The sequence below is a fragment of the Ursus maritimus genome, unplaced genomic scaffold (assembly GCF_017311325.1).
Source record: "Ursus maritimus isolate PB19 unplaced genomic scaffold, ASM1731132v1 scaffold_20, whole genome shotgun sequence".
In the NCBI taxonomy this organism is placed as follows: domain Eukaryota; kingdom Metazoa; phylum Chordata; class Mammalia; order Carnivora; family Ursidae; genus Ursus; species Ursus maritimus.
Window position 1 is genome coordinate 54,924,934 of NW_024424453.1, and position 23,441 is coordinate 54,948,374.

Genomic DNA, 23,441 nt, shown 5'->3' on the forward strand with positions numbered 1-23,441 from the left:
TTAGGAGTCTGCTTCTCTCCATCTCCCTCTCCCCCCTACCTGCCTCATACAGAGGGGCGTGTGTATGCTCACTCTTGCTTGCTCGCTCTCTCTCAAATCTTTTAAAAAAAAACAAACCAAAAAACATTACCAGTGAAACAACAGCAATAACAAAATATACAGAGGAATGGTGCCATTGAGTGAAATAAAATTGAATTTTTAAAAAGCAATCAAGTACCAGTCATACAACTGAAACTCACCATGTTAGACTTTTGTCCTGAAAGGAAATCTGTAAAAACAAAGCAAATGAAGTAAAGCTAAACTGTATTTTGTATAAAGTGAGCTGTTGGGAAAGAGGTAGATTGTAGTGCTCAGCCCGGACAATATTTGGGTAAATGCTTTAATTTGCATAAAAATAAACTGTTTTCCCCAGTATTCCAAATGTTTTCTAGAGATATCTCTCTTATGGAGCCACCTGCATGTTATATTTATCTAAGGGGTTCATCTGTTTTTAATAGGTTATTGTGTGGGATAAAAATCTCAGTACAAAAAGTTATACGGTAAAGGCGCGCATGGCTTTCTCAGAGGAATGTGTGACTCTTGATCTCAGGGTCGTGAACTTTGAGCCCCATGTTAAGGTATATAGATTACTTAAAAATAAAATTAAAAAAAAAAAAGTTGTATAGTAAAAGTAAAATTTGACCCATGCCCATCCTCTGTTTCCAAGATCTTCCCTGAGGAGCAACCAATTACTGGTTTCTTGTATGTCCTTTCAATGAGATTTCTCATTCCTGTACCAGCATATGTATATATGGTACGTTTTACACTAGCAGTTGGATAGTGTCCCCATCTTGTTCCATAGCCTACTTTTTTCCTCTGACTATGTATCTTTAGAGATTGCTCTTTATTGGTACAAAGCTCTGTTTCATTCTTTCTAATAGGGACATAGAATTGCATTATATAGATACGACATACTTTATCATTTCTTTATATTTAGCTGTTTTTAATGTTTCAGTCTTTGATGTTACAAATAATGCTGCAGTGAATATCATTGTACACAGTTTTTAAGGAGAATCCTAAATGAGTAAAGTATTTTAAACAATTTTTAAATTTGACTTAATTTTTAGAAATTTATTTGAGTACTAATCTTAGGATGGCTTTATGCAGTTGCACAAGTATATTATTCTCTAATGGTTGAACACCTGCAGAGTTGTGTAAATTAATTTTGCCTTTTGAAAGTGGCATTAAAGAGAAGGGTATGTGCAGAGTGGCATACTTCTTCTCTGAATTTTGTACCCTTATGGCACAACTCTTTGCTTTCCGTGTGCACTAGTAGGATTGATGATTTTCAGAGAAAATAAAATTACTTCCCTATTTTTGTGGAAAGGGGCAAAGGGTCTCCATAGGGAATTCCATCATCATAAAGTGAGGTAAAGATGGTTTGCTGGTATATATTAACCTTTTTTCTTATGGAGCAGATGGGAGAAAAGAAATGCAACAAGATGGAAGGAGCCTTAGGGTAGATTTATAAAAAGAACTGCTGTGCAAGACAGTAGTAATGGTAACGTGGAGACAAATGGTGCAGGGAAGGAGTCGTAAAAGATTTGCGTTGTAACTTCGAAGCTATAAAAGCTCATAATGCAGTTGGGCGCGTTAAAGGGCAGTTCTGTGGCAGGAGCCAGCTGTCTTCTATAGAAGGAAGGAGGCTGAGGACATTGGTTTTCTGTTAAGATCATGGAATTCTTACAGATTTCATCTATTTCTGACCTGAATTCCTTTATGTGATTGGAAATGTGTGTGACTAGTGTATAGTTTAGTTTTTATGGACTATTATATTGGACCCCTTGTACCCTGTAATACCCAAGACACCAATGTAAAACCTCATTTCCTATTTCCATCATAACTAATATGCAGTAAATTATCATGAGTGTTCTAATGGCCACATCTTATGGTATGGGTTCACAGCCTCTTGAATAGTTTCATTTTTTTTTCATTTGTATATAAATGAAGATGGTTTCCAAAAAATATTCATTCTAACCAAGTTTCAAGTATGTTTTTGAAGACAGATGACACCTGAAGCAATTGTGAGATTCTATATTAGAATTAAGATAGTTATCAGAAAAATATTCTCACAATTAAAGAGAAATTTGCCCCACATCAGGAAGTATCTCAGAAATCAACTAAGCAGTTTAATTGTGAGGCTCAGATGAGCAGATGAACACTGTTAGAGTATTGTTCAGTTCCTGAATCACTCGGAGCTCTGCAAAGCCATCAGTTGCATTCAATTAGGAAAGTGCGCGCGCACGCGGCGCACACACACATTCTACAGCCTTAAATGCTAGGACTTAAAATTTTCAAAATAAAAGGTGATTCTATTTCTAGGTATTTACCCAAGATAAATGAAAACTTGTCCATACAATAAATCATAGCAGCTTTATTCATGATAGAGAAAAACTAGAAATAGTCCAGGTAACCATTAGTAAGAGAACGGATAACTAAATTATAATCCACTGTATACACTGGAATACTGTTCAGCTATAAAAAGCAACAAATTATTGATGCACACATCAATATGAAAGAATTTCCAAACATTTTGTGTTTTTTTATGCAGTATAAGTTGCCTACTGTATGACTCCATTTATGCCATTTATATGACAGGCAAAACTATACAAAACTAACAGAAATCAGAGCAGTGATTGGGAGGAATTACCTGGAAGAATCTTTCTGCAGTGATAGAAATGTTCTGTATCTTAATTGAGCTGGTGGTTACATGTATATATTCAAACTCCTCAAACTGTACACTTAAAGTGATGCATATTAGTGTATACAAATTATATGTCATTAAAATTTTAAGGTATTGGGGAATCCGGGTGGCTCAGTCAGTAGAATATGTGATTCTTGATCTTGGGGTTATGAGTTTGAGCCCCATGTTGGGTGTAGAGATGACTAAAAAAAAATTTTAGATCAAGTAAATAAATACTTAAAATTTTAAGGTATTTTGAAATTTTACAAAAATTAATATAATTCTAAATATATTCTCTTGAGGGGCACCTGGGTGCTTAGTCGGTGAAGCATCTGCCTTTAGCTCAGGTCATGATCTCAGGGTCCTGGGATCAAACCCCACATCAGGCTCTCTGCTCAGCACGATTCTGCTTCTCCCTCTGTGCTCTCTCTTCCTCTCTCTCTCGCTCTCATATAAAAAAATAAAATATATTCTTTTGGAAAATATAACTTAACCACTAATGATTGATACATGGTTAGTTTCCCTTATATACCATTTATGAGGTGGCAGGACATGGGAAATTTGGTTTCTTAACAACAAAAAAAACCCATCTATTTGTATTTAGCACATATTCCTTAGACCCTAAGGTTGCAGTATCCTGTACCAGAGCCACTTACCAGGTCACCACTAAGCACATGAAAGGTGCACTGTTTAAGTGTATGGTACAACGAGGGATTTCAAAACTTAGTAACAAAAACAATGTAAAATGTGTATTGTATTTTTTATATTGATTATATGTTGAAATGATATGGTGGATTATTTTTAAATACATTAAAACTAAACAATTTCACCTGTTCTTCTACTTTATGTAATGTGTTTACTAGAAAATTTAAAATTACACTTACAGCTCCAATTATGTTTCTTTTGGACAGTGCTGCTCTGAGTTTTTATTTTTATTTTTTTAAGGATTTATTTATTTAAGGGGCACCTGGGTGGCTCAGTTGGTTAAGCATCTGCCTTCAGCCAGGGTCATGATCCCAGGGTCCTGGGATTGAGCCCCACTTTTGGCTCCCTGCTCAGTGGGGAGCCTGCTTCTCCCTGTCCCTCTCCTCCTGTCCCTCTCCTGCTCCTCCTGCTTGTACTCTGTCTCTCTCTGTCAAATAAATGAATAAAACCTTAAAAAAAATTATTTGAGAGAGGGCACACTGGTACATGAGTGGAGGGAGAGGCAGTCTTCAGTCAGACTCCCTGCTGAATGCAGAGCCCAGTGCCAGGCAGTATCTCATGATCCATGAGATCATGACCTGAGACCAAACCAAGAGTCAGACGCTTAACCACTTAACACTGCTTAACTGACTGAACCACTTAGGCGCCCAGGCTCTGAGTTTTTAGAACTGTTTGAAATGTTTGTATTTGTTGATACATGGTTTCTACAAATGTGTAATATTGTTACTATGCCAGTTTTCTCACATGCCATGTATTTTAGCTGAATATCTCTTCAGAAAAACTTTTGCCTTTAAAAGGCCTAATTTCCAAATGAATCTTAGAATGTAGACACTAGGGACACCTGGGTGGCTCAGTTGGTTAAGCGCCTACCTTCAGTTCAGGTCATGATCCCAGGGTCCTGGGATTAATTGAGCCCTGTTTGGGCTCCCTGCTCAGCAGGTATTCTGCTTCACCCTCACCCTCTGCCCCTCCCCCTGCTCATGTGCATGCATGCTCTCTCCCTCTGGCCCTCTCTCAAATAAATAAAATCTTAAAAAAAAAAAAAAAAAAGAATGTAGATGCTTGTGCAGCATTGATATTTTGGCCATCTGCTTTGATTTACATATTAATGTTGCCACATGGATTTGAGAGATAATGATTCTTATACAATGATTAGTTATAAGGGCATACTTTTAAGATCGTAACAAAAAACATTTATTGATTTCTGATACCTTATGTTTTTAAAACTTATTGAGATATAATTCACACCCATGCAATTTGCCCATTTAAAATTTACAATCCAGTGGTTTTTAAGTATATTTACAGAATTGTGCAACCATTACCACAGTCAATTCTAGAACATTTTCATCACCTCAAAGAGAAACCATGCACCCTTTAGCTGTCATTCCTTTGCCACGGTCTACTCGCCAGCTCTATTTAATTTACTTTCTAGCTCTATAGAGTTTTCTATTCTGGACTTTCATATGAATGGAATCAATGTTGTGGGCTTTTATGACTGGCCTCCTTCACTTAGGATAATGTTTTCAGGGTTTACCCAAGTTGTAGCATATATCATATTCATTTTTATTGCTGAATAATATTTCATCATATGGATATACAACATTTTGTTTATCCTTTCATTCACTGATAGACATTTTGATCATTTGTCCTTTTTTAAAAAAAAATTTTCGGGACGCCTGGGTGGTTCAGTCAGTTAATTGTCCGCCTTCAGCTCAGGTCATGATCCCAGGGTCCTGGGATTGAGTCTTGCATCATGCTCCTTGCTCAGCAGGGAGCCTGCTTCTCCCTCTGCCTGCTGCTCCCCCTGCTTATGCACTCTTTCTCTCTCTCTCTGTCAAATAAATAAACAAAATCTTTAAAAAATAATAAAAAATTTTATTTACTTTTTTGAAGAATTTTTTTTAAGTAATCTCTATAGCCAGCGTGGGGCTTGAACTTAAAACCCTGAGATCAAGGATCACATGTTCTACCAATTGAGCCTGCCAGGCGCCCCTTGATTATTTTTGTCTTTACGCTATTATGAATAATGCTGCTATGTACATTTGTGTACAAATGTTTGCACAGGCATATGTTTTTATATTCCTTGGGTATATACCTAGAAGTAGAATTGCTGGGTCATATAGTAATTCTGTGTAATCATTTGAGGAGTTGCCAGGCTGTGTTCTAAAATGGCTGTACTGCTTTATAATCCCACCCGCAGTGTATGAGTATTGCAGGTGTTCACATCCTCACCAGCATTTGGTATTGCCCGTCTTTGGATTATACATTGCGGTAGGTGTGAAGTGGTATCTCTTGTAGCTGTGATTTACATTTCCCTGAAGATTAATGATGTTGAGCTTCTTTTCATGTGCTTATTGGGCATTTGTAATCTTCTTTCCAGAAATGTTTATTCAGATCCTCTGCCTATATTTTAATTGCGTTATTGCCCTTTTACTATTGAGTTGTAAGAGTGCTTTATACATTCTAGACATCAGACCCTTATCAGATACATGATATACAAATATTTTTTCCCATTCCATGGGTTATCATCGTACTTTTTTGAAGGTAGCCTTTGAATCATAAAAGTTTTTCATTTTGATGAAGTTCAACTTACCAATTTTTTTTTTGTGAGGATTTATTTATTTAGAGCATGTGAGTGGTGGGGGGCAAAGGGAGAGGGAGAGAAATCCTCAAGCAGACTCCCCACCTGAGCATGGAGCCTGACATGGGTTCAGTCCCAGGATCCTGAGTTCATGACCTGAGCCGAAACCAAGAGCCAGACGCCCAACTGACTCAGCCACCCAGGCACCCCTTACTTTTTTTCTTTTATTGACCATGCTTTTCGTGTCCTATCTTAAGAATCCTTTGCCGGATTCAAGGGTTTACCCCTGTGTTTTCTTCTGAGAGTTTTATAGTTTTACCTGTTACATTTAGGTCTTTGATCTGTTTTTCAGTTGATTTTTATATATGATATGAAGTAAGGGCTCAATTTAATTCTTTTGCATACTAGTACCTTATTAACAGGAAAGAAATAAGTTCATAGGCTTAGTCACATATTAACATTTCATTGTTGCACAGTGGTTTATTTTTTTTTTTTAAGATTTTTATTTATTTATTTGACAGAGACAGCCAACGAGAGAGGGAACACAAGCAGGGGGAGTGGGAGAGGAAGAAGCAGGCTCATAGCAGAGGAGCCTGATGTGGGGCTTGATCCCACAATGCCGGGATCACACCCTGAGCCTAAGACAGACGCTTAAAAGCTGTGCCACCCAGGCGCCCCTGCACAGTGGTTTAATAACTGGCTTAGGTATATACTGATTCTTACATGTTGCATATTATAGGACATTTTTGTTACTCATTCTGGGATTGTGATATTAGCTGAACTTTTAATATCTGAAACTAAAATGGAGCTACTTTAGAACTTGGAAAAAAGTGTAACAGAACTGGAAAAGGGTAGGAAATAATTTGGGGGCTCACATGGAAAATGTCTGTATGAGAGATTAAAATCACAGCATACAGGGATGCCTGGGTGGCTCAGTTGGTTAAGCGTCTGCCTTCGGCTCGGGTCGATCTCAGGGTACTGGGATCGAGTTCCGCGTCAGGCTCCTTGCTCAGCAGGGAGCCTGCTTCTCCCTCTGCCTGCCTCTCCCCCTGCTTATTCTCTCTCTGTCTGTCAAATAAATAAAGTCTTTAAAAAATTAATTTTAAAAAATCACAGCATACAGAATAAAAATGAAATTTCAATTTGTCTTTTTTTAAAATAAGAGGCTCAAAAATGGATAAAAGGAAGTGTTCAGATCAAATTTAATTAAGCCCAGTTAAGTTATTCTACAGTTAAAAATTACAAAACTTTAAGTAGTTCATTTAGAATCATTCAGTGAATGATCTCCCATTCAGTTAAAGGGGACCTCCTGTGACCCAATGTTTATGAGAAAAGATGAATCAATCAAATGGTTGATGATATATATAAATATTATAGGCAGTTCTAGTGTGCTTAAGGAATCCAGTTTCTTTTTTTTTTGGCCTAGTGGTTATATTGTAGCTCATGACACATACCTAAAACAGAATTATGGCTAATAATCTTTTGAATCTCTTATTGTTCTTACAACTGAGTTTGTGGTCCTGCTGAAATGTATCCATCTATAATCAATTCTACGAAAGAAGGAACCTGCATATGTGACATTTCCTTCACATCATCAGCAGTGTTCATATTGGCAGGGTTCGAGTGATTTTCAGTGGTCTGCCATTCTCTGGAAACCCCATACGGCCACTGGTGACACTGGACAAATCCTTTAACCCCTGTAGGTCTTACTCTTCTGTCAAGTAAGTGAATTGGGTCGGATGATCTTCAGGCCCTGTCTGTATATAAAATGCTGTGTCCGTGACTTTATGAATTTTATTTGTTGCCTAGACTAGGACTGGGTCCTTTGAGATGCTAGATTTGGTTGAAAAAAACTTTTTTCAGCTTCTTTGTGTTGGACTTCTCTTTGTTTTGGATTGGAGTGTGCTTGTCAATAAGCTGCTTTTTGTACAGGACTGTTACTAGAAAAGCAAAATGTTTACAAAACACATGAAGTGAAAAACTTAAATTTTCTTAAGATTTGAAAATTGACAAGTTTAACATTTTTGAAATGACTGTAGATAATGGAAATAGCTTGAAAGACTTTTTTAAGTAGACTCCATGCCCACTGTAGGGCTCAAGCTCACAATGCTGAGACCAAGAGTCGAGTGCTCTACCAACTGAACCAGCCAGGCGCCTGATTATTTTTTTGAAATTATATAATCCAGTACCATATTCAGCTTGGAAGAAATTCTTTTTTTTTTTTTAAGATTTTATTTATTTGAGAGAGAGAGAGAGAGAAAAGCAGGTTCCCCACCTAGCCTCCCATCGTGAGGCTCGATCCCAGGACCCTGGGACCATGACCTCCTAGGTAAGGGTAGATGCCCAACAGACTGAGCCACCCAGGCACCTCCCCTGGAAGAAATTCTTTATTGGATTTTTTGGGCCAGTTTTTCAAACATGTTTGTTATAAGATTGCTTTATAAATTTGTTTTCCTTTGACACACGGTGACTGATAGATTTACCCCCATTTTAGCCTCTTTTAATAAGGTTTAAACTATTTCAGACATTTGGTTTAGATTCATTTAACTCACAGAATATGGGGCTTGACAGATTTTAATGCCCAGTCTTATATGCCTTGTTGCTGTAATTTGATGCTTTAAGCAAAGTCCCTACTTCCTTTTCTTTCCTTTCTTTTTTCTTTCTTGTTCTTTCTTTTTCCTTTTTGTTCTTTCCTTTCCAAGGGTTGGCATCTTCTAGAGCAAGCTCCTCCCATGTGTAGAGGAGAGAGCGTGGGGTTATGTCAGATCCTCCATGGTGGGGGACAGGGAAGGGGGGTGGGAAGCTAGTGTGTCTCTTCCCTTGAGGTATAGTTCTTCCAGTCTGATGAACTGTCAGATCCACTGTGTAGTTGGTAAAGCAGATTGGACAGTGACTCGAAGTAGTGGGGTGGGGGGTGGGGGGTTCAGTATTTTAAGTAGCAACTCTCAAAAGTAAAGTGATTTCTCCAGGGGCTTAGTAGACAGAGCTATATGTGTTTCTAGTGTTACCACTCTGTAGGAATTATGCAGAGTGGAGTATTGTTTCCTAGAGGAAAAGGAGGATGAGTGAGGATGGTAAGAGGTTGGGGTAGATTGTGAGTCATTAAGGGAAGAGGGGCCGTAAATGTTAGTTTTAGTTTTGTGCAGTGAAACTTGCTTAATCCTGACAGCTCTTGATCAGAATGCCAGCCACAGAGTTCTGCATTGACATATATAAGTATTTTTGAGAAGAAAGATGATTATTAGGATCTTCTACCCTGTTGTGATATGATAGGATATCTTCTGGGAAAAGAGATAGTTTGAGGAAACCAGATTTTTACCTGGTACGTAACTACAGTTTGGACTTCCTGGGCAACAGAAACCTGCTGCAATTTTACATGACTGATTTCTGGACCCAAAGTGGGCTTGACAGTGGGCTGGAGCAGTAATAGCCCCCCTACTGTCGGGAGAGACCAGGGCAGGCTTTTCCCAGCAAGCCTGCCTGAGGTGTGGCTGTCCTAGACGCCAGGCCCCAGAGCATGCAGGATGACTCTTCTGTCTGTGGGAGCTGTCTGAGCTTCGTCAGGGAGGCAGGCTTCCAAGCAAGGCAGGTGGAGGTCTGGATTCCTGGAACAGTAAGTCAAAAAATGTTGAACGCTGTGGTCTTCAGTGATTATCTATTAAACACCCACTGCACAGATGCACAGATGCTGAGGAATTGCTCTGGTGTTAGTGCAGGAAACAAACAAAAGATGGTGGGTTTCTGCTTTTAAGGAGCTTATGCTTTGCCCTGACCTTTGGCCAAGTCACAGATGAAAATGGATATTAAATTTTGTGATTTTCATTCATATAGGCCCTGAGCTGATGGTTGTCTTGGGCCTCTGGAGACCTAGGCCTTAAAAGTTCTTTTCTTCATAAGCAGTTCATACCTGGCTGATGAATGAGTTTTCGTTGTCATTTTAAAATCTGATGAATGAGTGTTCATTGTCATTTTAAAATAGTACAGGTAAGCCAAAGGAGGAAATTAAGTCACCCTAATCTCACCACACAGAGCTAAGCACTAAAGAGCTTCTGCAAGGGGAGATAACTAGCCAATGCCTCCCTTCTTTGGGCCCTTCTTCCATCAGAGAGAGGATGTCCCCCAGGGGTGTGGCCACAGGGCAGCGTGGCTGGTAAAGACAGGTCTTGGAAACACAGGGATATTGACTGTAAGCTTGTCCAAAAATCCCTTTGAAAAGGACATTACTTGCCATCTTTTATTCTCTTCTGTGAACAGGGTTCAGATTTTAAATTATGTGCTCTTAAGAAAATTTAAACTTTGGAGGGGTGTCTGGGTGGCTCAGTTGGTTAGGCGGCTGCCTTAGGCTCGGGTCATGATCTCTGAGTCCTGAGATTCGGCCCCACGGCAGGCTCCCTGCTCAGTGTGGAGTCTGTTTGTCCCTCTCCCTCTGCTGCTCCCCCTGCTTGTGCTTTCTTGCTTGCGCTCGCTCGCTCTCAAATAAATAAAATCTTTAGAAAAAATTTAAACTTCAGGGGCACCTGGGTGGCTCAGTTGGTTAGGCGTCTGCATTTGGCTCAGGTCATGATCCCGGGGTCCTGGGATCGAGCCCCGCATTGGGCTCCCTGCCTGGTGGGTAGCCTGCTTCTCCCTCTCCCTCTGCCTGCTGTCCCCCCTGCTTGTGTTCTCTCTGTCAAATAAATAAAATCTTAAAAAAAAAATTTAAACTTTGAATTACATTGTTTTCTTCCCTCTTAAGGAGACAAGCTTAAGTACTTACGTTTGTATGCATATTTACATATGCATCGGGAAAATCATAACATAATCTTTTCTTTCTATATTTTCGGCTGGTCTTGTGACACCGACAGTGAAACAATGTGATAGGATGGGAGGGGCAGTGAATTGGGAGTCCATGGTGTTGAATGTTAGTCCTAACTCTAATCACACACTCTAAGCTAGAGAATATATTTAATGACTTTGGATTTCAGCCTCTACCTTCTTAAAACAAGGGACCACATTAGGCACTCTTTCAGCCCTTACCATTGTAGCTTAAGGCCATAAATCTCAGTTTCCTTGTGTCTCCTCTGGGACCAGTCTGCTTTTCTGTGTTGTGAAGAGCTGAGGGGACTACTTGCCTTTAGTGGGATAATTTTCCAAGGTCCCGACAACCAGGACTCACCCAGTGAAGGGGAAACAGCAGACTACTTCTAGATTTGCCCAGCTGTGCTTTTAGAAGGGGCATTTCTAGTCAAGGATTTCAGATTATTAGAAAACTGCAGGCTCTGGGGGTTGCATTCTTTCTTAGACTGAAATTACAGCCCGAATGCTCTTAATGATACACATATGTACTGTAATTTGTAAATATAACTCAAAATCCTGTGTCTAAGTTGGGTCATTTGCGGTTAGCCATTCAGACCTTCTTTCTATTTGACAGGGGTTTATTTTAAGATTGCTTTTTGGAGCAGTTGTTTAACATTCAAGTGATCTATTAGTGTCAAGTCTTTACTAGACCTGTTTTAAATGAGCTGCCCTTTAAGTAGAAAACCAAACAGAAATTTAGCTTTCCAACGCAACTTAGCAAAGCCAGGGTAAATTAAATTTTCTTATCTTCACGTGTATTTATTCAGCCTGATTTCTTTCTTGAATATTCATTTAGGTTAATAGTACATGTATGAATGAAATTCTTGTAGTTACTCTTGATATTGTTGCTTAGCAAGAACTATAGACTTCTTAACAGGTTCAGAGAAGAACACTGTACAGTAAGCTAAATGTATTTTTTTAGTGAGTTAATTGTGTTTCTTACCGAAATGAGTTTGAAAGAATAGTATCTGCTTCTGGAGCTTTATTTCTAGGATGTTAAATGTTCTATGGGAAGTAAATTCTCACTAGGCCATTAACTACATTATTTTTTTTACAGGCTAAATATTGTAACTCCTTTTGCTTATTTTGTTGGGGAGGGGGTCAGTTTGATGGAAGCTAAAGATGGGTTGGGTAGATAGCCAACTGTGCCTCAGATGGTAGTTCTAATACATCATCCTAATTCTTTTTTTTTTTTTTTTTTAAGATTCTTATCTATTTATTTGACAGAGAGACACAGCGAGAGAGGGAACACAAGCAGGGGAGTGGGAAAGGGAGAGGCAGGCTTCCCAATGAGCAGGGAGCCCAGTGCAGGGCTCAATCCCAGGACCTCGGGATCATGACCTGAGCCAAAGGCAGACGCTTAACGACTGAGCCACCCAGGCGCCCCACATCATCCTAATTCTTACCATTACTGTTGTGGCTTCCTCTCTTCTTTCCCGGTGTCCAGATTGTCATAGCCATAATTAGGGTGTTGTTTCCTATTTAATAACAAATGCAACCATTGTCAATTTTGTAACTCAAGTTTTCAGCCCTTCCCTTTTGTGTTCCAGATGCTCCATACTTGCCTGTAGTGCTTACGTGGCTCTGGCTTTGGGCGATAACCTTATGGCTCTGAATCACGCTGATAAACTTCTCCAGCAGCCCAAGCTGTCGGGATCGCTTAAGTAAGTGTGACTTCCCCTGTGTGTGCCAGGGTCATTTTGTTGGGAGCTTTCAGTTAGTTTGTGGTACATATTGCTGCTCTCTACTCCCCCAGTGGGATATATTATCTAGACAAAGCAACTGGTTGAAACATTAATTTGGTAGTTCTGTGTTAGGATCTTTCCCTTGGTATACCTCGAGGATTAAGGGAAGTAGCATTTGCTGCACTGAGTATCAGGAGGCAGGAACTTTGCTCTGTCTGGTGTCTACTACTAGGCCTGACTGGGTCATAATTTCACATATTAGTCCCCAAAATAAGATGAGTCCTCAGGAAGAAGACCCACAAAAAAGTTCCTTGATAAATGGGCTTCAAGGAATGCAATTAAATAGACAAATGAGAATTCTGACTACAGACTCTTCAGATGCCTCTGCAGTGTTAGTGTCATTGTCATTCTAAACTTTGCTAAAGCACCTCTTTCCTTTTACGGAGGTTAAGTGAGATGCAGCATTCTTTGAATCTTTATATGATGCCATGCTAGAAATTTTATTCAAAGCCACAAATACTCTGCATTCATCCTGTGGGTATACAACTGTAATCTCCAAAATACAATTACATACTCTTGCCTTTTAGCGGTCTTTGTTTATAGAGTGCAGTGCTTAGAACGGGAGATCATACTCTGAGGAATAATTCTGTTCGTGTTTAATTATTTTTGTCTTTAAGAAAAAGTATTACTTTATACAAACATCTAAAATTAACATTGATTAAGGTTGTTTCAGGCCAGTGTTCCCCAAACAAACCTTGTGTCTCACTCACACACACACAAAATTGCTAATTAAGAGAACATCCAGTAACTTAAGAGACTTTGTCACAGTCAAAAGTAAGAAAGTTCCTGCTCTTCTGCAAGAAAGCCTTGTCTAGCATTCAGGCGGGAGGGATCCCGAGTTCCAGTTCGAGGCACCGGGGTTGCCCCTGAGGGCACCGCCGCCTTACTCAGTGAGGTAGCGGCCAGGAGTTGCTCTGGGGCCACCGCTGAGTCAGCACGGGGGGCTGTGGTGCGGAAGGCCATTATTAGAGCGGTGTTCGGTTTGTTCTCTTTTTAACAGAAATGGAACACAAATCCACACTGCTTTTTAAAATTCTTTGGTTGACATTGTGGTCACTATTCTCAAATCCCAAGTAGATTCTTTACTTGGCATTTGTTGGAGGGTTTTTAACTTTATCAACTTTCGAGGGATTGGCCAAGTCGTGTCTGGTGATTTCTTTTTTAATTCTCTTGATTTCTTTTTTAACTCTCATAACTATTCTTTCCTAAGTATTGGTTTCTTAATTAATAAAAAGACCACTGTCTGTTTTCCCAGTGAAGACAAGCGGGGAATTCTGCATTTGGGAGCTCATATACCGCAGTAGCTTTACCCCACAGCTTTTTGCTTTCTGTACACCTGGTCAAAGATTTCGTGGCTTTGGGTGTCATTAAGGCATTTCATTTGGCTAAAAAAGGAAAATATTTTCAAGTAAATTCACAGAAGACGATTCGAAGTCGTTCTTTTTTATGTTTGTGTTTTCTAATGATTACTGGCTTATGGATACTACCTTAATGAAATTTTTACATTATCTTATTTCAAAATATAATTGAATTACTGATTTTTTTAAAACTTGTCATTTCTGTTAGGGTATTTAGTGGAGAAGCAAAATAAAAGGTCATTGCAGCCCTTGGTAGTTAGAAGAAATTGCTTAATAAAGAATTAAAGAGCTCTTGAGTGGTTAATTCGTGTAAATCTCAAAAAAGGTATATTGAAAAGAACCTGAAATTTGAGGACTTGAGATTTATGGGGACAGATTCATTAGGGGCAGGCCAACTAGAGTAGGCGAGACCTAGCCGGCCATTTAAAAGGAGGAGTAGAGAGGTGCCTGACTGGCTGAGTTGGTAGAGCATGTAATTCTTGATGTCAGTTTTGTGATTTCAAGCCCCACATCGGGTGTAGAGATTACTTGAAAATAAAATCGTAGCGGCGCCTGGGTGGCTCAGTCAGTTAAGTGTCTGCCTTCGGCTCAGGTCATGGTCCTCGTGTCCTGGGATCCAGCCCCACATCAGGCTCCCTGCTCAGCGGGAATCCTGCTTCTCCCTCTCCCTCTGCTGCTCCCCCTGCTTGTGTTCGTTCTCTCTTTGTCAAGTAAATAAATAAAATTTTAAAAATAAAAATAAAAAATAAAATCTTCAAAATAAAATAAAATAAAAGGAGTAGATATTGGCTTGTGGAGATGAGGTCAGGCTTGCCCAGGAAGGCCAGGCCATGGAGGAGCAGCAGATGCGCCCTGCCCAGGACACTGTCTGGTAGGACCAGAGCAAATTTTTGAGGGGGCGGGAATATTGACTGGATATAGAAAAGTGGGACCAAACTTGGAGAGCTTTAAGTTGATAAATGTTTTGTTCTCTGGTAGGAAAAGTCATTAAGATTTTCAGCAGGGGGGCGCCTGGGTAGCTCAGTTGTTAAGCGTCTGCCTTCGGCTCACGTCATGATCCCAGGGTCCTGGGATAGAGCCCCACATTGAGCTCCCTGCTCAGCGGGGAGCCTGCTTCTCCCTCTCTCTCTTCCTGTTGCTCCCCCTCCTTGTGCTCTCTCTGTCAAAGAAATAAATAAAATCTTAAAAATATATACATATTTTCAGCAAGGGTTTAATATATATCTAATCCTGTTTTAATTTTGAAAAATCAGTCAGGTGATCATAGAAAAAAATGACCTATAAGTAAAAGACCAGAAGAAGCAGGCTCTTATAAACGAGGAGGGTGCATATCCGTCCTAAAACATCAGTGAGCATAAAATAGATGACTTGAAAAGCAGGAAAGCTTTGGAATAGAAGTAAAGTTGATCTAACCCAAATCTGGTCTCAGTCCCCTTTGGCACTCTGATGTCTTTTGACTGTTCCAACAGCAGAGACCAGAGGATTCATCCTTGGACCTGTCTCTTATTTTAGAACTTCATTCCATTCTTAGGTTAATGTTATTTTCTGCATAATCAGAATAGTAAATTTGCCAACTTTGAACTTTTTTCTTAATTGATATGTCATTTGTTCACCTTAGCTAATACAAAAATTATTGTATATTTTAAGATATTTTTATAAAGAGATAAGATTTAAGTGACCTTTAATTGATCCATTTGTAAACTTCTATTTCAATTCAAAGATTTGAAATATGTGAAACGTGTGTACACCAAATCTTGTTATATATTGGGTGTTTTGTGATGACCTACTTCTCAGTTTGGAATCTGTTCTTTTCATCTTAGGTTTTTGGGCCATTTATATGCTGCAGAAGCCCTCATCTCTCTGGACAGAATATCTGATGCCATTACTCACTTGAACCCAGAGAATGTCACTGATGTTTCCTTAGGAATCTCTTCAAATGAGCAGGACCAAGGTTAGTGAGGACACATTTGATCAGAACTGGTCATTTCCACTGCCTTCCTGGATGTGTGGACATTTAAAGGCACAGTTGTGAAGGGAAAGAAGTTTTAGGTTGGCTGTACATATTTTGTAGTAATTGTGTGCTAAGTATTAGACCTAAGAGTTGATTATCACATGGTCTAAATGCTCATTTTAGGGACGCCTGGGTGGCTCAGTTGTTTAAGTGTCTACCGTCGGCTCAGGTCATGATCCCAGGGTCCTGGGATTGAGTCCCACATTGGACTCCTTGCTCAGTGGAGAGCGTGCTTCTCCCTCTGCCTGCTACTCCCCCTGCTTGTGCTGCTTGCTCTCGCACTCTCTCTCGCTCTTTCTGACAAATAAATAAAATCTTTTTAAATAAGTAAATAAATGCTCACTTTAGGGGGCACCTGCCTGGCTTAGTCAGAAGACTATGCAGTTCGATCTCAGAGTCGTGAGGTCAAGCACCACATTGGGTATAGAGATTACTTACCAAAAAAAGAAAGAGAGAGAAAGAAAGAAGAAAGAGAGAGAGAGAAAGAAAGAAAAGAAAAGAAAGAAAAGAAAAGAAATAGAAAGAAAAGACTACTTTTTTAACTTTTTTTTTTTTTTAAGATTTTATTTATTTGAGAGAGAGACAGCGAGAGAAAGCATGAGCCAGGGTGAGGGGCAGAGGGAGAAGCAGACTCCCCATTAAGCAGGGAGCTTGATAAGGGGCCCAGTCCCAGGACCCTGGGACCATGACCTGAGCTGAAGGCAGACACCCAACCGACTGAGCCACTCAGGTGCCCCAAGAAAGACTATTTTAAAGAAATAAGTAGATTCTCACTTTTGAAAAGCTGGTAGTGTTAGAAAAATTCGTTTTGATTCTCATACTGTATTTTTCTCCTTGAAGGGATTCTGCAATCCAGGGGAAAGTAGAAATAAGCATTCAAAAGTTATGCCTTTAAGTTTTAAGTCATGCCTAAGTTTTTAAGAAAGTGAGACTGGCATTCACTTTATTCAAGATTATTATGCAGGAATGGGGTGGTGGTGGGTGGTACCTTCTGGTGTCTTTTAATCGAACCTCCACTACATGAAAAGTAAACACTGTGACATGACAGATTGCTTTGATACCAGATTTTCCATTTCGTAAACAAAATGAGGTTTCTAGAAAATATATTCTGTTGTCCTTCCCCCTCAGGTTTATTTTCATGTTTTTGTAGGATCAGACAAAGGTGAAAATGAAGCAATGGAATCCTGTGAGTAAGACATTTTGTAAATACTTAAAGTAGCCTGGCTTGCATCCCAAAGATGTGGACTCAAGCCTTCTGTGTCCTTCATTTGTCAGTCCAAGAAGTAGCGCTCTGCTTTATTCTGAGCAGCTGCTGGGGAGGTGGATTGGGTTGCCCCCTTGCCCTTGACCCGGCCTCTTCACCAGGGTCCACGCTCTTTTTCCCCAGCTGGGAAGCGGGCCCCTCAGTGCTACCCCAGTTCGGTCACCTCTGCCAGGACCGTGATGCTGTTTAATCTTGGCAGCGCCTACTGCCTGAGGAGCGAATACGACAAAGCCCGAAAGTGTCTCCACCAGGTGAGGCTGGAGGTGAGGGGGCCAAGCCCTCTTGTACAGCACCCAACAAAGGGTTTGGAGTTTCTGGGTTTTGTTATTTTGTCTGAGGCTCTGGTCAGTTTGTTAAAAATTGGAATATTATTTTTCTAAGCTTAAAAATACTCTTGCAAAGTAAACAACTGATCAGCTATTACAAATGAACCTAGGCACTTAATGGAGGGTTTTCCCCAATGGTTTTAATAATTAAAATTTCAGAAGATTGGAAACCATCTAAATGAGGGATCACTGAAATAATGGTGCATCCATACAGCCGAACATAGTGCAGCTGCAGATCCTGTGTGCTGAAATGATAAGATGTCCGAGACATGCTAAGTGGAAAGACCAGGATTTAAAACAGTTGCTTCATAATTGTGTATGTGCATAAGAGAGCTCTGAAAGGACATACTAGAAACCATCAACATTGGTTATGGGGCATCAGGGTAAGTCTTGTGTGGCTGGAGCACTAAAACGGGAGACCTCAGAAGAAAGCTGGTGCCAGAGAAATTTCATATACACTAAAGAAAGTTATTGACAACATATAACTAAAATACACCTCTGAATTCTGCCACTGAGATGATGCATCATCAGTAGGTCTCAGGGAAGATTCTGATTGAGCTTCTTTTGGTTTCCTGCCCATCCCTGGACCAGTCATGGACATGGACCCTTACCTGCAGTAGGGGACCAGGTTACCAGGTATCACCAGTGGCAGCTCCAGAGGCTATATCACAGACTTGGAAAGGGGTAATTCGTCAAAAGGATATTAATTCAGCAAGCATATGAGTACCTACTTCTTGGTAAGCCATAGGAATAAGACAGTAAAAATAGGTAGGGAATATAAGGGGAATTGCAAGGTTATTGCAAGGTCAGAGGGTATGCAGAATTTTAAGACTTGTAATATGGACATTTTGTGCCAAATGGTGTAATCACCAGCAGCACAGGAGAGAGCCTGAGAGTCCCTATATGTTTGTCAGAGTAGCTGAAATTGAAATTAAACCTATTCTCAAGAGATTTGGTGGGTTCTGCAAATGTTCTTCCTATGAAGATGACCTTGTCGTGTAGAGCCATGAAGAATCTTACCATGTGGAAAATAACCATGAGTGATATTTAGTTAACTTAGTGGCATCTGGTCAGCACTTCGGATCCAAAATCAGAAATGTTAAGTGACGGACTATCCAGGGACACACGTTTGCTCTTATCTCGCAGTTGAGTTACACCAGTTGATTGGGAAGGAGTTGACTACAGCAAACAGGACTTTTGATCTAAAGTCGCAGTATGCACGGTCTAGCTCAGGTTCTCGTACAGCAGGTGGCCATGGCGGCTGCCACGCTGGGCTCCGACCTGGCTCAGGGTCGGAAGGGGGTTTTGTTTTGGTCCCTTGGTTTTTAGGTTAATCCAATGGCTGGATCTTTGTTAATTGGGAGGCCCACCCTGCCTGGGAGGGCAGGACAGTGATGTGTAGAGTTGGAAAGGTCTCCACGGAGATGTTTCCGAGGTTGCCTGCCCATCAGTAGCCATTCTGAGCAGCCAGTAAGCAGAGCACCTTCAAGTCTCATAAAGTTGCTGTTGTGAATTCCTGTATTTTAATGAAAGTGGCAGACTGTGGTCAACGCAAAGAACAATAAATGACCTGTGTTAACCAGCCGTTGGAGGCAAAATGGAGATTTTAATACCCACAAAATGCCGTAAAGATGACCCTGCCTGTATGAAGCTTGGCCTAGAAGTGTAAAATCTCATTTTCTGAACTGAGTTATTATACCTCCTGATGTGGTGAGAAGCATAAAAGTCCCCTGCTTCGTTCATGAAGAACTTAGGGTGTGCCCTGGATGTGGCGTCCCTGCTCATCCAAGATCTCTTCTGAGGCTGCAGGGAATGGACCTTGTGCAAGCTTCTGGTCCCCCACACATCTGTCTTCACAGCTCGGCCTACAAGGCCTTTCTCCCCATTTTCTGCTTACCCAATATCCACCCTGCAAGGACTAAGGCAGGTGGCCCTTGCCCTGAAGCTCTCCATTCAAATGAAACATTTTTCTCTCTTCATATTCACAGTACATTCACTCTGTTCTTTCCCTTGCATTATGTAAATTTGTTTGGATTATTGTTAGTTGTTTGCATGCCTGTTTATTACCAGGATGAATCCCTGTCTTACCCACACACTCACCTCTGGTCAGTAAATGTTTATACAAGTACATTTTCTGATAAGATGAAGGGAAGAAACAGAGCAGCCTGGAAGCCAGAGCACCTGAAACTGGATGGGGGAATACAGGTTGATAGTAAGGTGTGAGGAAAAGGCTGCAGCCCAAAGGCCCAGACTGAGGAAATAAACCTGTGATATCAGCACGGTTGACCAGATCAGGCCAGGCTTCCTTTCTCAGGACTAGGTCAGAGAGAAACTGCTAGCTGGAAAAGTGACTCTCAGATCCAGGAAAGAACAGCTGTTGCTTAAACAGTTAAATTACTTTATTTGACCAAATTGTACTGTTTCAGTCCTTAAAAATGAGGACATTGAACATGCTTAGTGATACATTTTTTTCTGTATTACCAACTTTTTAAGTTTGAATTCTTATTGCTAACATTGAGAACTTGGGACCTACAATACTGAGTTGTTAACTTAGGAAAACAAATGGACGTGCAGGTTTTAATATAAGTTCAACTATGCCTGTGGTGAAGAGCCACCAACAGACCTGGACGAATGACTGGATACAGAATCAGGAGTTCTGATCACATTTCTCAAAACCAAATAGAGCCGAGACATGGAATAAGAACCCCAAGTAGGTGAAAACGAGAGAAGAAAAGTTTAATATCCCCTATTAAGAACTCATTACGGACTAGACGAGTGAAGGGAAAATAGTGAATCATGTAACGAAAAATCACGTGTCTAGTTTAAGGATGAGGACAAAGGTAGCTGAGGGACATCAGAACAGAATGATAGTAGTTGCTAGGAGGTCATGTGGGAAGGAGCTTGAATAAGTTTGCTAACTTGTCATTGGTAGGCTTCCCCCCCTCCCCCAGCATTACTTGGAGTTTGTGTCTTAAGCTGTTGGTTTTTCATGAGAGTCTTTTTTGTTTTGAGCAAAGGCGGCTTCGATGATCCACCCTAAAGAGGTGCCCCCTGAAGCCATCTTACTGGCAGTCTACCTTGAACTGCAAAACGGTAAGTAATTCTTCTCTCTAGTTAGGACTGTATCCCTTCAGAGATGGCTGGCTCTGTTGGAGGAGCATGCAACTCTTGATCTCAGGGTTGTGCGTTCAAGCCCCATGTTGGGTGTAGAGATTACTTCTATTTAGAAGTTTAAAACAAAAGGATTGTATCCCTTCAAAGAGCCCAAGGTTTTGGGTGTCTGGTTTATCTCTTCAAATTTGAAACTTTGTCTTCCTGGAAAATATTATGCATCAAGTTCTTCTAGAAGAAAAGTAACTAGGGAGTTTTTATTATCTTACAAATTCCTGCTTCTTATGACTTAACCATATTTTATCTGTGAAAATGCAGGAAAGCATAACTTCTGACACCTAATTATCATTAATCTCTACTAATTAATTAACCTTTCTCTTAGGCAGCCAAATGACTTGAATTGGGAACATGAGTCAGAGTGCCAGTTGCTAAGAGTTGTACACTGTAGTGTTTTGAACATAGGTGTCATTGATGAGTTTCACAGTAAATCAGTTCTTGCTGACAGTTATCCAAACCTAAATCCAGGTCATACCTCTGGGACACATACAACCTTTAAGGACGTGGCCTCTGAGAAAAAAGATTGTGGGCCCTATATAAGAGACAGCATGAAGTAGAGAAGAGATGTGAGTGAAAGAAATTAAACAGAAACATTAAGAGTTCTAAGTCGTGCCTTCTTTTGATCATGGGACTCCTTACATGGATCCCTCTTTTGATAGTTTTTTTATAGCACTAAGTGCCTGGTACCCAGCTGGCCTTGGCCTCCTGAAAGGTGTGAATAGGGTTAGTGCATTGGTCCTAAGCGCCCTTCTTCCGTGCAGTCTAGCTGGAGACAAGTTCGCAAGCTGGGTTATACCTTAGAAAAACCTTAAGGCTTTTAAAAATCCCTTTGCCCGGGTCACACCCCAGGTCTCTTAACTCAGAATTTCTGGGGATGGGACGGAGGCATGATGTGGCCCCAGTGTATAGCAAAGGTTGCAGACCACTGCTCTCCTAGACCATCTTTTACTTCCCTTGCATGATGCTGGTGGCTTGCTTTGTACATGGTGGTATTGTTTATGCTTTTTTTTAATGGGAAGTGTTTTTATAGGTAATACCCAGCTGGCCTTACAGATCATCAAAAGGAATCAGCTGCTCCCCGCAGTGAAAACACTGTCTGAGATGAGAAAGAAGCCAGTGTTCCAGCCTGTCCACCCGATCCAGCCCATCCAAATGCCGGCTTTCACTGCACAGAGAAAGTGACATATTTGCTCTCGGAAAACTGTTACTTGAGACCCAGGGGAGTATTTACGGGCCTTTTCATTTGTATCGCAGCAAAATGAATAAAAGACAGATGGTGAAAGGTGCTAGTTTTGAAGACACAATTTTGAAATGATTCTAACCCCTGGCTTTTTGGGTTTTTTGTTTGTTTGTTTTTGTTTTCGCCAGAAGCTTACTTAAAATTAAGGATTCACAAACTCATTTTCATCTGTTTTTCTTTAATCTTACATTTTGAGCCATTATGTGATGTATCCGTGTCATAGACAATTAAAAAATCATCTTATCAGAACAGTCTTGTATAATCACATTTTGTCTTTCTTGTAACTGCTGGGCAATTTTAGCATCTGAGGTTTAGTGTTAAAGTTTTAAAGCCTGAGAGACCTGTGAGCAGTAGATGAGTAGCCAATCCAAAAGCTGATCTGGGGGCCGAGAGGAGGGGAAGTTGATGTGTTTTCTGCCTGGTTATGACTAAAAGGACCAGAAAATGCATAGTAGAACCCATAGGGCCAGTAACATTGGCTTAAGAAGAGATGTCTGGTCTGATAGGAATCACTTGCTTCAAGATTACAAATGAAGACAAACCAGGGTTAACTTTAGGGGGAAAACGCCATAATACAGACTCACTTTAGAAAAATTGGGTCAGGTCACCTGGCTGGCTCAGTTGGAGGAGCATGCAACTTTTGATCTCAGGATTTTGAATTCAAGCCCCATGGTGGGTGTATAGATTCCTTAAAAAATAAAATCTTTATTCTTTTTTTTAAGATTTTATTTATTTGAGGGGCGCCTGGGTGGCTCAGTCGTTAAATGTCTGCCTTCGGCTCAAGGTGCGATCCCGGGGTCCTGGGATCAAGCCCCACATCGGGCTCCCTGCTCTGCTGGGAGCCTGCTTCTTCCTCTCCCACTCCCCCTGCTTGTGTTCCCTCTCTCGCTGGCTGTCTCTCTCTGTCAAGTAAATAAATAAAATCTTTAAAAAAAAAAAAAAAAAGATTTTATTTGAAACAGAGAGAGCACAAGTGGGGGGAGGGGCAGTGAGAAGCAGACTCCCTGGTGAGCAGGGAGCCCCACACAGGACTGGATCCTATGGCCCTGGGATCATGACCTGAGCCAAAGGCAGACAGTTAACCAACTGAGCCACCCAGGCACCACAAAAAATAAAATTTTTAGAAAAAAAGAGGGGCAACTGTCACTTGGTTGGGTGTCCGACTCTTGATTTCAGCTCAGGTCATGATCTCAGGGTCGTGGGGTTGGGCCCTGTGTTCAGCGGGGAGTCTGCTTGAGGTTCTTTCTCTCTCAAATCTTTATTTCATTTTTTAAGAAAAGATTTTATTAGATGGGGCGCCTGGGTGGCTCAGTCGTTAAGCGTCTGCCTTCGGCTCAGGGCGTGATCCCAGAGTCCTGGGATCAAGCCCCGCATCGGGCTCCCTGCTCCACTGGGAGACTGTTTCTTCCTCTCCCACTCTCCCTGCTTGTGTTCCCTCTCTTGCTGGCTGTCAAATAAAATCTTAAAAAAAAAAAAAAAAAAAAA

The 23,441-nt window shown here is 40.6% G+C and overlaps 1 protein-coding gene across 3 annotated transcripts in view; it reads left to right on the top strand.

The window, feature by feature from the left end:
• The window catches only part of CNOT10 (CCR4-NOT transcription complex subunit 10), an 80,440-nt gene extending 58,233 nt beyond the window's left edge, over nt 1–22,207 (top strand). For all 3 annotated transcript variants that reach the window (XM_008710455.2, XM_040636991.1, XM_040636992.1), the window contains 6 exons: nt 12,395–12,508; nt 15,768–15,898; nt 17,109–17,144; nt 17,346–17,473; nt 20,566–20,641; nt 21,747–22,207. In XM_008710455.2, the coding sequence (XP_008708677.1) occupies nt 12,395–12,508; nt 15,768–15,898; nt 17,109–17,144; nt 17,346–17,473; nt 20,566–20,641; nt 21,747–21,898 (637 nt within the window). In that variant the 3' untranslated portion in view covers nt 21,899–22,207. The remainder of the gene's footprint in view (nt 1–12,394; nt 12,509–15,767; nt 15,899–17,108; nt 17,145–17,345; nt 17,474–20,565; nt 20,642–21,746) is intronic.
• The last annotated feature ends 1,234 nt before the right edge of the window (nt 22,208–23,441 follow it).